At 54.2% G+C, this 17,735-nt stretch overlaps 1 protein-coding gene across 2 annotated transcripts in view; it reads left to right on the forward strand.

Annotated features, from left to right (window-relative positions):
- PPP1R16B (protein phosphatase 1 regulatory subunit 16B) overlaps nt 1-17,735 on the forward strand; it is a 94,876-nt gene that overhangs the window by 65,465 nt on the left and 11,676 nt on the right. Inside the window, exons 3-8 of one of the 2 annotated variants that reach the window (XM_035006309.1) lie at nt 5,578-5,648; nt 9,535-9,680; nt 11,751-11,854; nt 13,546-13,670; nt 16,480-16,605; nt 17,345-17,420. In XM_035006309.1, the coding sequence (XP_034862200.1) occupies nt 5,578-5,648; nt 9,535-9,680; nt 11,751-11,854; nt 13,546-13,670; nt 16,480-16,605; nt 17,345-17,420 (648 nt within the window). The remainder of the gene's footprint in view (nt 1-5,577; nt 5,649-9,534; nt 9,681-11,750; nt 11,855-13,545; nt 13,671-16,479; nt 16,606-17,344; nt 17,421-17,735) is intronic. The other variant, XM_035006310.1, reaches the window with a different exon arrangement.

Here is a 17,735-nt window from a genome sequence, read left to right on the forward strand (position 1 = left end):
CCCATCTGTGGATTGGGGCAGTAATAGCTCAGTTTTCCCATCTGTGGCTTGGGGCAGTAATAGCTCAGTTTTCCCATCTGTGGATTGGGGCAATAATAATAGCAGGTCATTAATCCTCATACTGGGTCAGGAGGACTAATGGAGGGACGGACAGAGGGCTTACCACAGCGCCGAGCACAGTTAGCGCTGGCTGCACGAAGAATACCCAGGGGCGTCAGGTCTGGGACCCCGGCCTGGGACTGGGCCGAAGGACTGCTCCAGTCAGCTGCCTGATCCTGTTGTCTGTAGAGGCTGAGGGACAGAGATTTGCTGCTTCATTTCTGCACAGAATCCATATTGTTACTTTTCAGTTCATGAGTCACCTGCCTTGCGGTGTGTCTGCAGGGCTGTGTGCCTGTCCCCACAGTCCTGTGGCCCCAGGAGCAGGCAGCTCTGTGGGGCCCCAGAGCATTCTTCCCATCCTCCCTCACTTCCTTCCTTTGTTCATTCACACAATAGATACTGCTTTTGTTCATTTTTATTTTTTAATAAAAATTGTGTGTATTTAAAGTGTATAACAGGATGTTTATATATATATGTAGAAATGATGAATACAGTTAAGCTAATTAACATACCCATCTTCTTATATAGTTACCTTTTTTCCTGAGATGTTGGTCAAAGAGTTCAAAGTTGTAGTTATATAGACTCTAATGTACAGCATGGTGACTGTGGTTAATGATAATAATACTATATTGAGAACTAGAAATTTGCTGAGAGAGTAGATTTCAGGTGCTCTTGCTACAATAGATAATCCTGGAGCCCCTGCTAGGAGCCAGGCTCCCTCGTGGAGCCCAAAACACTAACCAAAGAATGATATAATTACTATCTACTAACTAATCACCCTGTAATTACAAATTGGGAGAGGTGCTACTGTGAAGCTGAAATGCAGAAATGCAAGGTACTATGGGAGAGAGCTACCCAGGCAACTCGACTGAGATTGGGGTGATCAGGGAAGGCCTCTCAGAGGAGGCGGCATTTCAGCTGGAATCTGAAGTTTGAAGAGGAGTTTGCTGGCCCAAGAGTGAGAAGAACAAGGGCTCCAGGCACAGGAAACTGTGTGTGTAAAGCCTGGAGGAGCCCAGTTTTTATTTTGTTTCATCTTGACTTGGGAAATGAAAGAAGCCAGCGTGAGTGACCCAGTCACCGAGGGATTTGGGAAGGGGCAGAGGTTTGATCATGCAGTGCTTCAGAGACAGTGGAAAGGTGGGCCTCGTTGCTGGGTGCTGGGTGGAAAAGGAGGTGAGATGGGGAGAGAGGAGGGTACCCCACCAACGTGATTGTGCAAGTCACATGGCCAGATGGCAGCAGCTCGGCCCTGGAGCGCCCCTGACTGGCGTGGACTGCCCGAGGTCCACCTCCACTGGGCAGATGCCTCTGGCCGTTGCGGGCCTGGAGCAGGAACCACACCTGTGGTAGCTTGTCAGTGTGCAGCTCGAGGTCAGGCTCTCTGCTCTGCGGCGTACAGGGGGTCAGGTGACACAAAAAAAACACACCCCACAAGCTTATCAACAGTGATTTCTCCCTGCAGAGGCAGCCTCCACCCGCTTCCTGCCAAGATGGGTCGGTTCAGCCTCACTCGTTACAGCTGGAGATGGAGGGGAGCAGATGGCCCTGCTTGGCTCAGATTCCAGCCAGATTGCCAGGGAGGTGTGGGCGGAGGGACAGGGTTGGTGCCAGCCGCGGGAATGTAGGAGAGGAGGGTGGGAGCCACCTCCTTGCCGTCTTAGTGGGACCTTGCTTGCACGGGGGGCAGTGGGCACCACCACGTTGTGGTTCTCGAACCAGCAGGTGCTTGGGGCTCTCTAGAGAGAGATGGCCCTGTCCTTTGCAGCCAAGGCAAGCGTTCTTGGAAATGCAAGATGTCGATGGTTACGTCCCCAGTGCCCAGCACCTGGCCGGACCAGGCAGGAGCTTAGTGGTTGTTCTTCATTTGTATTTAAAAAAAATAAATGATGGTGGTAGCTTTCAGGTATTTTCTTACTTAATCCTCAGGGCAACCCCACAAAGGAGCCATGGCTGTGATCCCCATTTTACAGATGAGGACACTGAGGCGCAGAGAGGAGGAGTAACTTGCTTACAGCCCTAGCTGAACAAATGTGCAAGAACAGATGGCTCACGCTGACAAACCAGTGGCCGAGCCTGGGAGCCGGGGCTTGGGGAATGGGGAGCTGACCTAAGTGTGGGCCACCACGTGTGGACACGGCTGGCTAGAGGGAGAGCATGCCCCACTTGTGTTTGTGCTCCCTGAGCCCTAGCTGACTCCCGAGACACCCCCAAGCCAGCTTCCTCCATTGTGCAAGGTGCTTGGAAATCAAGAGATGAGCCTGGAGAGGTACGGAGATGCGACTGCCAGGTACAGCTGAACAAGCTGCACACTGCACAACTCCAAGGCAAGGCATTCACACAGACTATGATGAGAGCAACGCCCCCTTGGAATGGGGCAAGGTGGCCACCCTGTAGGTGGGACCCCACCATGCAGGGCCTTGAAGACCAGGGTCTGCAAACCTTTCCTGTAAAGGGCCAGATAGTAAATATTTTAGGCTGTGTGGGTCATACAGGCTCTGCTGTTGGGTGAGAGCAGTCTCAGGCTACATGTAAACAAATGAACGCAGGTGTGTTACAGTGAACAACGTGATCTAAGGCACAGGTTACCTGCCAGATTCGGCCCGTGTACCATAGTGGGCCAGCCCCACGAAAGGACTGTGAACTTCATTCTTGGAGCAAGGTGGAGCCACGAGAGTGTTTTAAACAGGAAGTGGGAGGAGGCAAGCTCACATTTAACATGGCCCCGAAAGACCCTTCGGTGCCCCCGCAGGACCTGCGGTGTTTCTTCTGTCCAGCGTGTAGATCGCTGAGCCCATCTGTCTGCAGGAGGAGGCCCGGCTGGGGCCCCGGGGGCTCCGAAGCTTGCAGAAGCAGAGGCCACTGCTGTCCCCCTCCTCCCCACACCGGCTGTCAGGGCCCCTGCAGCCCTGCTTCCTGCTCCAGCCTCAGGGGCAGCACCGAGCAGCCCCGGGGCCCACGGTCTGGCCTTCGGAGTCCGAGCGTCCGACCTGCTCTGCTTGATTGTGTGTGACCCGGACCCTCCGTCTCTTCCACGGGGTTAGTAATTACAGATGGGGACCCAGGAGAGAAGGCAGTCTGTGCAGACCTGGGTGCAGAGGACGGGCTCAGTAAGAAGACACGATGGATGGAGGAATCATTTTCCTTGCAGAACCGGAGGCAGGAAGGCCTGATCGTGCCCTGGGTGCAGGCAGTGGGGTCTCTGCTCCGGTGAGGTGTCCGGGGCCAGGCTCTCTGCTGGAGCAGAGCGCACTCACAAGGAGGCCTTGGCTCCTACATACGACGGGTACTCTGTAGAGATGGGGGTGATTTGTCGCACCTTTGGGCTGAAGATAACTGCCCGCCATGGGAGTAATTCCACATCTGGGGCTCCCAGGAGCACGGAGAACACCCTCATAATTACTGCACACAAACGCTTTTGGCAGCTGGTGTGTAATTTCTCCCTCAAGGAGTGTCTTCTGGGACAGGAAGTGTGGTCCATCCCCCACCCCCCATCCCCCACCCCTACCGTGGGATTTGAACCCTTGCCTCATGTGAGCAGAACCTTCTCCAAACCCCTCCTACGTAATAGGAACACAGTGGCCACTTCTACTCTCCCAAAGGCCACCTGCCCGGCCCAGGGCATTCCCCCCAGCCCACGGATGGGCAGGGTGGGCCTCGGTGATCAGTGGCCTTGCCATAAATCTTACTCAGCCCTGAGGCGGCGACCAGCTACCGGGACATCTGGGAGGGGCCTGTAGGCAGCGCCGCATATGACAGGGGCTGTCACAGGACAGGCGGGGTGGTCTGGTTTGCTCAGAGCTGGAGAGGCTGCTGATGAGGTCAAGGTCCAGGAAGAGTGGCTGAGGACTTACCGTGTGCCAGGCCTTAGGGATAGGACAGTCAGCGCCAGGTCACTGTCCAGCCCCCTTGGGGCTTAGTGTCCTACCGCAGACAGACCCAAAGCCCCTAATTACCCAGATAGTTATATAATTATCATTGTGAAAAGCTATAAATGAGATGTATAGGAACTGTGGGTGCCGTCATCTGGGGAGTTTCAGCTGAGACCTAAAGGTTGAGGAGTGAGGCAGATGGGGGTGTGTGCGCGTGCGTGCATGCATGTACGTGCCTGCGTGTGTGTTAGGGGTGGATTCCTGAATGGGGCTGGCTGGCTGGTAGATGGGTGGATGGATGAATGGACACATGGGTAGATGACTGACGCTTCCAGGCAGTGGGAACAGGCTATGCAAAAGCTCAGAGGCCAGAGGATGTAAGGTGACTCTGTACCTGATGGAAGACCATTGTGGAAGATGTGTGGAGTTTTAAAAATGAGACTGGAGAGGTGGGTAGGTAGGGAGGAGCGCTGTGTACCACTGAGCAAGTTGCGCACTGCACTGCCCTAGGAGACGCCGGTCTTGTAGACGGCAGTGTGAACGGTGCCCCCTGGATTGTGCAAGATGGAGGCCTTCAGAAGGGATCGCATCACATGGACCTTGTATGTCTTCGTAAGGGTTTTGGACCTTGCTTCCAGAGCAGTGGGGAGCCATGGACGGCCTTTAACAGCGGGCTATGGGGCTAATTTCCATTTATCATGGCCCAAACCAGCGCTGTCCAATAAAACTTTCTGCACTTTCTAGTATGGTAGCCACACGTGGCTATTGAGCAGTTGAAGTGTGGCCAGAGCAACTGAGGATGTGACTTTTGAATTTTCTTTTTTAAATCTTTTTTTTTTAAGATTTTATTTATTTATTTAATTGACAGAGAGAGAGAGAGACAGTGAGAGCAGGAACACAAGCAGAGGGAGTGGGAGAGGGAGAAGCAGGCTTCCCGCCGAGCAGGGAGCCCGATGCGGGGCTCGATCCCAGGACCCTGGGATCATGACCTGAGCCGAAGGCAGACGCCCAACCGACTGAGCCACCCAGGCGCCCCCATGACTTCTGAATTTTTATGAATTTAAGTTTCAAAAGCTATAATAATAGCCAGATGTGCAAGTGGTTCCACAGAGGACAGGGCGGCTCCAGAGACTCTGACCATACCCTCTGCAGAGTCCCACCACTCCTAACCCACAGCCTGCCAGAGACCTCACCTCTTGCCAGAAGCCTGGCGGAGGCCTCAAACTCCCCTCCGCGCGGACCTCAGTTCACACTCAGGCCAAGGATGCTGCAGGGCTGTGGCGCCAGGAACTGGGGCTGAGGAGGATGGAGCTGAGGGCCCGTGTCCATCCCCCACTGCGCCTGAGATCTCGTCTTTTCCCCGGCACCTGCTGGGGGTGCTGACCTGGTATTTGTCCTGTGGAGTGGGTGGCCTTCTCCCCGCCCTTCCCAACTCACTCCTAGTTTCCCCACAGCAGCTTCCTCATCCTCCCATGCCTGTTGTAAAGAATCAACAAGATGGTTAGCGTCAGGACCTGGGGGAATGGGGGTCTTCCCCGGGCCCCTCACATCGCCACACACCCAGTGCATGATGGGATGCTCACTCCTGTCCCCTCTGTTGCAGTACGCTACTTCCTGAAGAATAAGGTCAGCCCTGATTTGTGCAATGAGGATGGACTCACAGCCCTGCACCAGGTAAGGCCAGGCTCGCTGGGGTCCCTGGATCCCTGCCCCCCACCTGAAGAATTACCCCACCTCTTTGCTTTTTCCTGCCCAGAACCCTCAGGGAGGAGGGAGGGAAGGAAAGGAAGCCTCAGCGGCCTCATCTGAAAGGCTCTTCTCTACTTGGGGGAGAGACATGTGTCTGTTACAAACACGCCCACGGAGTCCCTGTGAGCACATGCGCACGCGCACACACGGCCTCCAGGGACAGGGAACCTTTGTCCACTGCATCCTCACTGCCCAGCAAGAGCCTTGACAAACAAAGCAAGTTTGTTTTGAGCTTGAAGTTTATGAATCATGTTTATTCAAACCCACCAAGGCATCCCTCCACCCCGGTGAGAAAGGGGATTGGCAGGGCGGCCATGTGACCTGCCCGGGCTCACACGCCCTGATCTGTGGCCTTGAACTGGGAACAGTCACAGCACACACCCTTTCTAGGGCAGTGCGATGGCCTAGCCTCCCTAGCTGGTCCCCAGCATTCAGTTGCCCTGCCCTGTTTCATCCTTCACGCAGTGGCCGCAGGGATGCTCAGGTCAAAGCCTCATGTTACTCAAAACACTCTGTATCTTTCCACAAGGCTCCTCGAGGCCTGGCCCCTGGCCAGCCCTCCATGCTTCCTGGCTCTCCATGAGGCTCCAGCCACGTGGCTTTTCTGGTCCTTCCACATGCTGGCTCCTCCCCACCGCATTTCTCACGGCATGTGGGCATGTGCCCTGGTTAGCCCCAGTGGGTGGCAAGGGCCCAAGAGCTGTGCTGTGCTATAAGATCCTTACCTTCTGAGCACGCCCTCCGTGGCCATTTGAGCCATTAGCCTGAGCATTTGATGTTGGCCTCCCTCTGCCCAGACTCAGCTTCATGAGGGCAGAGCCCATGTCTCTTGCTCATTGATACGTCCTAGCGTCTTTCCCCATGCTGGCATTCAGTGGGTGCTCAGTATGTGCATGCTGACTTAATGAACACAGGGAAGCCTCCCTGTGCCTTGGCCCAAGTTTCTGAGCAGGAGGACTTGTAGGCAACCTGGCGAGCAGGAGGCCAGGCTGCCAGACCCCCGAGCTGGTGAGAGCCTCTTCCTGTCCCCACGAGGGCAGGAAGGGATGGACGACGACTGGCTGCTGCCCCCACCCAGGAGCCCCAGGAACAAGCCCCACCCCTGGCCATCAGCCCAGTGGCTTCCCATGTGTCCTTTTGGCTGCTTTTCCTGTCCACAGGGCATCCCGCATCCACTAATTCTAGCTGTGTGATCTGGGGCAGCTTACTGAAGCTCTCTGTGCTTCACTTTCCTCATCTGTGAAATCAGAATAACAAGCACACACAACAACACGGGGTTGTTGTGAGGATTAAATGAATACACATAACAGCCCTTCAAGCATCTCCCGACGCTGCATAAATATGAGATGGCACGATCGTTATTAAAATCCGTCACATTGTTCGCGTCTGTGCAGTCACTTTTGTGAAGCGTAAGTTGATCCTCACAACAGCCCTTTGAAATATTATCAACCCCATTTTACAGCTCAGGAAACCGAGGCTCAGGGACAGCACCGTCCAGTAGAATGTTCTGGGATGGTGGGCTGTCCTGTGCATCTGCCCCGTGCAGGGCAGTAGCCGCTAGCCGAATGGGGGCCCTGGAGCTCTTGGAATGTTGTTCTGAGGAGCGAATGAGGCAGTCCGTGGCCAAAGGTTAGCGAGGTGGTCCCAGTGGCCCTCCACTGCACTCACAGTGGTTACTGGTGAAGCGACAGGCTGTTTCCGCCGCCGGGGGCTGTCCTTACTGTCGCTGTCGCTCCTTCCGACCGAGGAGCACATTAAGAAGCAGCTTCACACGCCTGGCAAAGGAGTGTGGCTCTTCTCCTCTAGGCAACAGGGAGCCTTCGGGGTTTGTAAACTGAGACTGATGGTTTGATGAGGGCGCTCGCTGGGTGGAGGCTGTGGGAAGGGGAGAGACAGGGAGAGACCGTGAAGCCTCAGCAGCGCAGTGGGGCTGGGGGCAGGGATTTAGGAGCCAGCATCCCCACCCGGTGCTAGATTCGATGTGGGAAGGGAGGGGACGGGAGGCGTCATCCGACTGCAGGTGCCATTTCCCACCTTGGGGAGTGTAGGGGAGGAGGCCTGCCCGCTCCACCACCGACCACCCCAGCAAGCACCCCAAACCCAGCCCTTGCCCTGGTCGGGCCTTTAAGGCTGGGCATCCCTCTCACAAAACTGCGATTCTGGGTGCACCGTCCCCTCTCCTTTCAACCCGAGCTCCCCCGCCACCCCATCCTCATGTTTTCTGCAGCCCTAAAGGTGGGTTCTCTATGGGCTGCTCCTCCTATGGACAGGGGCTCCTCAGACCCACCTCCCTGCCACAGACAGCCTGGGGCCCCTTGCAGGTCCCCACAGCCCCACTCCGGCATTTTTGGCACCCTCTGCTGGCCATGCTGTGCCACGCATGGTTCTTTCAACCACCTGAGGCAGCTCCACACTTCTTGAGTCATCTGTACCCCGCCTTTCTGGAGAGATGCCCTCAGACCCAGCCAACCCCAGACCGGCTGGACCAGAAAGGGAATCTGGATCTCTGGCATCATCGGTGTAAACAGCTGCTCCTTTCGCACATGCCCGTCTGGTGCTGAGCCCTGGCTCTGCTGGAGATGGGATCAGGTCCCATGGCCCCCTACCCCATCCCCACAGCCAGGGTCGTGGGTTCCCAAAGGTGCCCCTGATCCTTCTGCTGACATCCAGTCACTTCTCCCTATGCCCAGAGATACTCCTGTAGGCCCAGCCACCATCATCTCTTAACTGGATGATTTCAACATAGATTCTCACTGTCCCTCTCCTCCCCCAAAAGTGCTCACTTGCAGTCTGTTCTCCACATGCACCCAGAGGGAAGATTTAAAATAAGTCTGATTATGTTGCTCCTCTGAATATGACTCTGCAACATCTCGCATTGCATGAGGGCCAAGCCCCTACCTGGATGGGGAGTACTGAGCCCAGATCCCTGCTTCGTCCCCTGCTGGCTTCTCTACCCTGGTCTATAAAATGACTCCCTGTCTTCCTCCTCTGTCCTCACCTCTCTCTGCTTGTGGGCTTAGACCCCTCTGTCCCCTTGGAGTCTTTCTCCCTCTGTCCCTGGAGTGTGAGTACTCTAATGGCTGTCAGAGCTCTGTCTCTCTGGGGGGGCTGCAGAGAGCCTTCCCTCTCACCAGGACTGACCTCCATGTGGACAGGCGGAAGCACAGACATGGCTGTGTCCTTTAGGGGCTATATTGGGGTCCCCAGAGCCCTGATGTGGAGGTGGGTTCTCTGGGGGGAGTCTTGGTTACTTGGGGCTTCCCTAAGAACAGAGTTCCTGGGTCAGGAGAGGTAGCAGACTGACCTAGGGCCACACCTTGGAGGCGACTGCCAGGAAGAGGGACTCCCCCAACAGCCCCCTCATCCCACCGACACCCACTCCTGCTCCAACCCGAGCAGCCTTCCTTGAACGTATTCGTTCTCTAAGTTACAGTCGTCCATACAATTTTGTTTGAAGAAAGCCTTCAGGAATTAAAAAAGAACAAGATTTTAAAGCCTCATTCAAAATTTCCTTTCATTTCACCAACACTTGCAAAGCATCTTATTGCCACCCCCTTATGCTTTTTACGTTTCACTTATATTTGTATCTTGAATACTAAGAACTTACTCGTGGGGAAACCGAGGCTCAGAAGGATTATGTGGCTTGCCCAAGGTCACACAGCATGTAAGTCATACAACTGGATTCAGACTCAGACAGTTTGGCTCCACTGTCCTCGTAGCCTCCTGAGGGGAAGCTGGCGTGTCCCCACTGGGGCCGGGGCCCTGTGGAAGCTGACCTTGCCTGTGTCCCCCCTCACCACCACCCCCACAGTGCTGCATCGACAACTTTGAGGAGATTGTCAAGCTGCTCCTTTCCCATGGTGCCAACGTGAATGCCAAGGACAACGAGCTGTGGACGCCCCTGCATGCGGCGGCCACCTGCGGCCACATCAACCTGGTGAAAATCCTCGTTCAGTAGTACGTGGCCCTCCCCCTGGGGCGGCCTCCACCCTGCCTTTGGTGGTTCTCTGTTGGTTTTGTTTCTGCCTTTGGTCTCCCTCCTCTCTCCTTTTCGTCTTGGGTGCCATTTCCTTTACCTCTCGTGGGAGCTGGTGTCTCTCTCCCCACACCCTCCCTCCACCTCTGTCTCTGTGTCTCTCTCTCCTCCTCTGCCCCCCCTCCCTTCCTCCCTCCATCTCTGTGTGCCTTTCCCATTCCTCTTTGTCTCTCTTCATTCTGTCTCTCCCTTTGTGCTGTTTCCCCCCAAAATATTAACACATAACATAAAAGCAACCACTCTTGCATTGTGGGAATGATCCCCATTGGTCTTGGTGTGTAATCCTTTTGATGGGCTACTGAGTTCGGTTTGCTGGTATTTCGTGGAGGACTTTTGCATCCGTGTTCATGAGGGATGTGGGTCTGTAGAGTTCATTCCCTTAGGGGTTTGGTCTGGCTTCATATCAGGGTAGCCTTCTCTTTTTTATATCTCTTTTTCTCTGTCTCTGTGAATCCATGAGTTTATACTCAACTCCTCTGCTAGTACTCTTTATGTCTTGTTGCCATTTTTGGCTTCTTTTGCTATTAAAAAAAAAAAAAAAGCAAGCATACTTCCTTGGCCCTGTCTCCCAAATGCTATTTACATGCTTTTCCCTGGGGGCAGAACCTGCTTTGAGCGGCACCAGGTAGCAATGTTTTCCCTAGGAATAAGGCCATTTCTGTATGGGCCGTTCTGATGGGCCTTTCCAGCCCTTGAGTTCCTTCTAGTTTGCTCAGGTTCTGTAAACACCTAGGAAAGACAACATTCCATTTCAAGTGTGTTCGACTGAATTCATCTAATAACTGGTGGGCACTTGAGCTGGGCACTGGGCACTCAGGGATGCAAAAGTCCTAAGGGACCGGGCAGGAAACCAGGGCATTTCAGTGCTAGTGCTGAGACAGAGTCGGTCCTGGGAGGCCACGGAGAGCATCTGAGTGCAGGGAGTCAGGAAGAGTGGCCAAGAGCAGGTGACCTTTGGCAGAGGTCTCGGCAAAGCCGCAGGAGCTCATCAGGTGGCTGCAGGGGGCGATGGAGGTGATTGTAGAGGCTCAGAGAGGTGGATCAGCTTGCCCAAGGGCACATGGGAGCACAGAGAGGTCTCAGTGCAGGGCCCTTCAGCCTGAGGACTTACTGGTAGTCCATGCCCACACCTCTGATGAGAACCTGGCTGTGACTCAGTCTGCCAGGAGCACCTGATCAGTGATGGTGCCCAGAGGAAAGGGAGTGGCGCCAGCCTAGTGCAGTGGGTCCCCGGTGCTGATCTGTACCAGAATCATGTGGGCCGTGGCTTCAGAATACCCACTCCCAAGCCCCACCCCCAGAGATTGTTTCAGTGGATCTGGAGTAGAGTCCAGGAAGTTGCACTGTATTTCAGGGATGCCCAGGGAATTCTGCAGGGCAGCCCAGGACCACACGTGGGAACCACTGGCCCCCAAAATAGGTTCTGCTGGGGAGCCCCAGGGCTCTCTCCTGCCCCTGTCCTGTCAGCCTCTGGGTTGGGACTTGGAGACAGTGGGGGAGAGCTGAGGATGTTTCTGCAGGGGGATACAGATTGAAATAGAGTGGGGGTTTGAGCCTTGACCCTCCCACATCCTCACTGTGTGACCTCAGACAAGGGACTGAACTTGTCTGAGTCTTTGTATCCTCTTGAGTGAGATAGCCAACAGGAACAACCCGATAGAACTAGTATGAAGATTAAAGAAGATGATGTGCATAGAGGGCCATTCGTGTTATTTGTGTTATGGTCACCAGGGAGGACTTTGACATTTGTCCCCAAGTGCCTGCCTGCTGGCCCAACAGAGCAGGAAACCGGGGGAGGTCTGTTGGGACAGCTTTCCTGGGAGAAGCTGAGTCCTGAAGCTGCTGTCCTAGCTGGGGTGCCCCAGCGAGGAAGAAGGGCTGGGGGCGCTGGGGTGCACAGTGGGGCTGTGTGTGAGAGGCCGGAGGGCAGAGGCAGCCAGACCAACCCCAGCCACACCTCCCTGGGCCTCACTCTCACCCTCTGTCTGCAGTGGGGCCGACTTACTCGCTGTCAACTCGGATGGGAACATGCCGTATGACCTCTGCGAGGATGAGCCCACCCTGGATGTCATCGAGACGTGCATGGCGTACCAGGGTAAGACCAGGGCGGCACGCCCTAAAGTGGGCACAGGTTATTCCCAGCCAGTGAGCTGGCTACGTGCCCACCTCATGCTCAGTGCTTAGGAAATGGGATGGGTCCTCATTACAATTGTTATCCTGGTGATTAACAAGCTGAGGACAAAAAAGGACCCTTGGAAAACCATGCTGGGCAGGAGGGGGGCGTTGTTCTCCTCCGTGTCACCCACACACGCAGGCAGCCTCGGCTGGCCCTGTCTCCCCTTCGTCAGCTGTGACAATCCAATTCAATAAACATTCACAAGAAAGATATATTCCCATTTGGGAAAATAATCAAGAGTCAAGAACATTCGCGGGTGCCCGCTCGGTGCCAGGCACCATGCTGGCTGCCAGGGGCCGGGGTAAATAAGCTGTGGGCTGTTTTCAGCTCACAAATGAGCTTCAGAGAGGAAACAAAAGTAGCAATCAGAGACCTGCCCACCCCCACCAGCACACGGACATATTTCTGGAGGTCTCCGCAGAAAGCTCAAATCCAGACCCTTGGCCGCAGCGTGAGGGCCGGCCGGGACCCTGCCCTTGAGTTCCTTCCCCGGGGGTGCTGTGATAACCATGATGGGGTCCCTCCGTTCCCCAGCACCCGGGCTCTGCCTGTCTGTCTTCTCCCGAGCGTCTTCGTTTTTGTACCAATCTGGTGAATCTCTGGGCCCCCCTTCAGGAATTGTGTTTTCAAATGTGGTTGTCACAATCACAGGATTGATTATAAAGGAACCCAATGATATTAAACTATGGCTACCAAAATATTCCTAAACGTGTTATGTAGCAACTTGATTAATTCACGAGACAGCAAGATGACACGTTAGGAAAGTAGATGCACTTTCTGTTGGTGACCAAGCCACAGGCATTGCTAGTTCTGTGGATTTGACTCTCGGCCTCATGGAAGGAAATGCTATATTTCAGTTCGACGTTAGCACGAATGAAATTGTAATTTTTTTTTCTCCTTTCCAGTTTACAGACCTCCCCCAAATTCTGTCCCAGAATGTTCGATCTAATGGACCTTTGTATAGAACATGTCACTTTCCCCTCCTTAAATACTATTTAGTAGCTGCCAGTAACACTTAGACTTTTAGCCAGCGATTCAGGCTACAGAACATCTGTCCGGGTCCTTCCACCTCAGTGGACTCGATGTGCTATTCAGAAGTTATATATTTGTTCGTTCAATCGTTCACTCATTCATTCATTCATTCATTCCCATAACGGAAACTCATGAAGCACCATTCCGCGAACACAGCCATGGTTGGGATGAGGGGAACCAGCAGAGCCCGCGATCAGATAGGTGGTCAGAGGAGGTTAGCAAGGGAGGTGATCCCGGCCGGGTCTACAGCGTGAGGCAGAGCCAGCCATTTGAGCGGCTGGAGGCTCTCAGGTGGACGGTAGGGATTTCTGGTGTAGAGGAACAGAATATGTAACAGTAACTAGTACTCTTGTAGTGCCTACAGGGCACCAGGCAGGAATGGCCCTTGTTCAGTGGGCCGGTTAGTGGCTGCGTGTTCCCTGGGCCTGGGAGACAGTGGCCCATGGGCGTGGCTGTCTAGTCCCTTGCCTGGCAGACCCTGGGGAGTAGGAGCTGTGCCTCGCCCATCTGCCCTGCCACCCCTCCCCGGGTGGGGCCTGGGCCCGGGGCGCTGACTCAGTCCTCACTTTCCCACACAGGCATCACCCAAGAGAAAATCAACGAGATGCGGGCGGCTCCTGAGCAGCGGATGATTGCAGACATCCATTGTATGATTGCAGCGGGCCAGGACCTTGACTGGATAGATGCCCAGGGCGCCACACTGGTGAGCAGACGGGCCAGGCGGGTTGGGGCTGGGGGGCTCAGTACCAGACCAACTCGGGCTGAAGTGGGTCCGCACCTGGTTGAAGTTAAGCTGACACAATTGGGGCCCCGTCCGTGGCCTTGAACCTCCTCCAGACCCGCTTTGGGGCCGGGGTTGCCCCCGGAATGTGGAGAGTTAGCAGAGCAGGGCTCAGCCCCTTTGAGAATCTGGCCAGTCTCAGCTGGGGCTGGGGGTCAGGAGCCCTGATGTCCACCAGCTCTCTCTCGCAGTTCCTCCTTCACCTCAAGTTCCAGGTGTCCATCCAAGCTCGTTATGTTGTCGTCCTCCAGTGGTGTCTCCCACATAAAGACTGGAGCCACCAGCCATCCACTCCCACGTGCCACCTTGCTTTGCACCGTCCATTCTCCTGCCTTAGGATCTCCTCTCCCACCCCTCCGCCTAGCCTCAGCAACCTCCCCAAACCTCACTGCAATAGCCTCTCCCCTGGGTTCTTTGACTTCCGAGTCCAGACACCCCCAGTCATCCATCCATCCATCGGTTCATTCATCCATCCAAGCAACACACACCCGTGTGCCACATACTTCACTAGACCATGGAGACAGAGAACAAGGGAACCCACTTCTCTCTCAGGTCTGCCTGATTGGCTCCACTCATCCTTTCAGCTCAAGTGTTAGGGATTGGAAATTTTGACCTCTCTTCATAGACTCTCCTAGCACTATGGAGCCCAGTATTGGGGAGGGTCTGCTTCTGAGGCTCTAAACTGAAAACAAGAGCATGGCCTCGGAAGCCCATGTACGCCCTCCGCCGATGGCTGGGCCTTGGCCTCGGCTGGGGGCCCGTGCTGGCCATGAGCACTCAGGAGTCTCAAAATCTTGAGCTTACTAGGTAGGGCTCAGCGGTACCAAGACCCCTCACTGTCCCTCAGGCCTGACCTGGTGACTCAGGTGTAATAACTGGGCTCCTCCCACCTGGTTCCTGAGCCCCACCCTCTGCCTCATACCCTTTCCCATTAACTGGGTCCCTGCTCAGCCCAGCACTCAAAGATTCAGTGAGACTGAACACTGCGGTACGAAGGCAGAACCAGGCTGTCTCAGGGCGAGGCCCATCCTGGCTGGAGCTTCTTTGGGTCTGTGGCTGGGCCTCTAGACACACGGGTTTCCTCCTCTTGGACTGAGGCTGGCCAGGCCCATACCAGGTCTCAGGTCTTCCCAGGAAAGTGGGGTTTACTAACAGTCCCTTCCTCACCAGGTTGTTGGGAGGAATAAACGGGATTCTGCATAGTAGGTGCTAAGCACAGAGTCTCTAATAAACTCTCAGTAGATATTAGGGGTTCACATTGTCATTATTATTACTAACACTATCACGATCCCAGTCATGCCTTTTTATTCCCCGCCAAGTGTGAGGCCACACAGTTTGTAATGTCTGGCTGGCCCTGCTGGCTGTCATCTCCCCAACTGGCAAACAGCACACATTTAGAGATCAGATGATTATTCTAATTTTCATGTGGGCCTGTATCGGATCACACCCAGGCTTCTTCTGCAAATTGAAAAGTAAAGGAACGCCTCTGTTTGCCAGAACCTTATAGCAACCGTACCCCAGGATGAGGCAGCGTCGGGCCACAGGGCCATGTTCTGAAGGGCTGCTTCCTAGGGCCGTGCCTTCTCTGTCCCACTGCCTGCAGCTCTGTTGTCCCAGACCTCAGCCCCCTGGAACTCTCTGGTCTCCTCCCAGCCAGCCTTCCGCCAGCCTGCTTGGGCTCTCACCTCTGCCTCCCACCTCAGCTGGGCAGTTGGTTTCTCTTTGCCTCATCTCCTTACTCCTTCATCCATTCCCACGGCGCGCCTCGTCATCACTCACGGCTCTCTGAGAATGTTCATCGCTTACTGAGTGTCTGTCACGTGCTAAGTGCTTTATGTACTTTCTGGAGATCAAGCAGATGGGACAAGTGAGGTCCCCAGGGTGGTGTCCATCACCAGAGGCCCGGAATGGTGTCAGGTAGAAGAGCTGTGGCCTCAGCACGAGGCTTTCCTCTATTGGATTGTCCTGATTGCCTATTGTGTAACGAAGGAGCCCAAAAATTTAGCCTCTTGAAACAGTGATCGATATTTATTATCTCAGATGGTTTCTATGGTTAGGGAATTGGGAACAACTTAGCTCAGTAGCTCTGGTGGGGGTCTGCCAGGAGGCTGCTGTCATCTGAAGACTTGACCGGGGCTGGAAGATCCATTTCCAAGATGGTGCACTCACATGGCTGGCAAGTTAGGGCTGGCCTCAGTGTTTCACCTCCTTATGGCCTCTCCGTAACTACATGATGGCTGCTTTGTCCGAGAGTGATTGATCCCAGAGAGCATGAGGTAGAAGCAGAGATGCCTCTTACGACCTCACCTCAGAAATCACACACCACCCCTTCACAATGTCCTACTTGTTAGCAGTGAGTCACTTGTTCTGGCCCACATTCAAGGCAAGAGGAATTAAACTTCCTCTCTTAAGGGAGGTATGTCAGAGAATTTGTAGACATTGGAGACAATTTGTAGACCACACTGGGCCTCTGAAACCCCTTCCTCAGAGCTCAGCACACGGTAGGGACTCAGTAAGTGCTGTTGCCTTAACCACAGGGGCTCTCAGACCAACCACACGATAAAGAGTGGCCTCAATAATACTTTTCAGTGTGGCTGGATTTCTGCTTCATTCTATTCCATTCTACCATCCCCGGAAATGAGCTGGGATTTGGGTTGGGAAGAGGGCTGTCCCATCTCCAAAAGTGGGACTGGCACCCATAGGGAAGGCTCACTTTCCCCCTCTCCTTCAGCTGCACATAGCTGGAGCCAATGGATACCTGCGGGCAGCTGAGCTCCTCCTGGACCACGGGGTGCGCGTGGACGTGAAGGACTGGGATGGCTGGGAGCCCCTGCATGCAGCTGCCTTCTGGGGACAGGTAACTCTCAGCCGTGGGGCTGTGAGCAAGGGCACGAAGGACCCACCCGCTGTCCTTTGGGCTGGCAGTTGGTTCACAAGACCCACTTAAGGTGTTGACTACAACTAGTTTGCGGGATAGGAAAAGACGTAGAGAGTTCACAAAAACATTTGATAAGTTGTGTCCTAAGAAGATGATAATCAAATTTACCAAATTAGAAAATTCCTCACATTTCTGATTCGCGTCGTTTCTCCCTCTGTTTCCCAGATACAAAACTCTGCAGCTTTTGCAGTCCCTCCTTAGATACCTGGCAGCTTGGGGCGCCTGGGTGGCTCAGTTGGTTGAGCGGCTGCCTTCGGCTCGGGTCATGATCCTGGAGTCCTGGGATCGAGCCCTGCATCGGGCTCCCTGCTCAGCGGAGAGCCTGCTTCTCCCTCTCCATCTGCCTGCCATTCTGCCTAATGTGCTCTCTCTCTGTCAAATAAATAAATAAAATCTTAAAAAAAAAAAAAAAGAGATACCTGGCAGCTCTAGGTTTATAGCAGACTCCTTCTTCTCCTATCCCTTGGCCCAGGCGGTTGGAGGAGCTGTCAAGCCCATTGTGTTGCCAGGATTCCTGGCTCCAGGGTGCAGAGCCTTCCCTGCGGACCAGCTTTGCCCCATCACTCTTACATCAGATCCTGAGAAACGTGGGGGCACTCTCTCTACGTCCTAGGCTTTTTGAGCCCAGGGTCAACGTGGGCTTCTTCCTGTGTTTCAGATGCAGATGGCAGAGCTATTGGTGTCCCATGGGGCCAGTCTCAGTGCTAGGACATCCATGGATGAGATGCCAATAGGTAAGCCCTGTATACAACCCAGTACACACTTAGGTACTCATTAACTTTTTGATGGATATTGGGATAATTGGGTAAATACAGAGTTGGCTAGATGGTGGATTGGCGTGTGGATGGGTAGAAGAATGAATGAATAAATTAATGAAGGGTAGATTAGTGTATAGATGAACAGCTGGATAGATGGATAGATAAATGTATGGATGAGTGGATGGATGGATGATGGATGGGGGATGGATGGATGATGGATGGGGGATGGATGGATGGATGGATAGATGGATGATGGATGGGGGATGGATGGATGGATGGATGATGGATGAT

The sequence above is a fragment of the Mirounga leonina genome, unplaced genomic scaffold (genome assembly GCF_011800145.1).
Source record: "Mirounga leonina isolate KUSES-001 unplaced genomic scaffold, KU_Mleo_1.0 Mir_150, whole genome shotgun sequence".
Taxonomy (NCBI): domain Eukaryota; kingdom Metazoa; phylum Chordata; class Mammalia; order Carnivora; family Phocidae; genus Mirounga; species Mirounga leonina.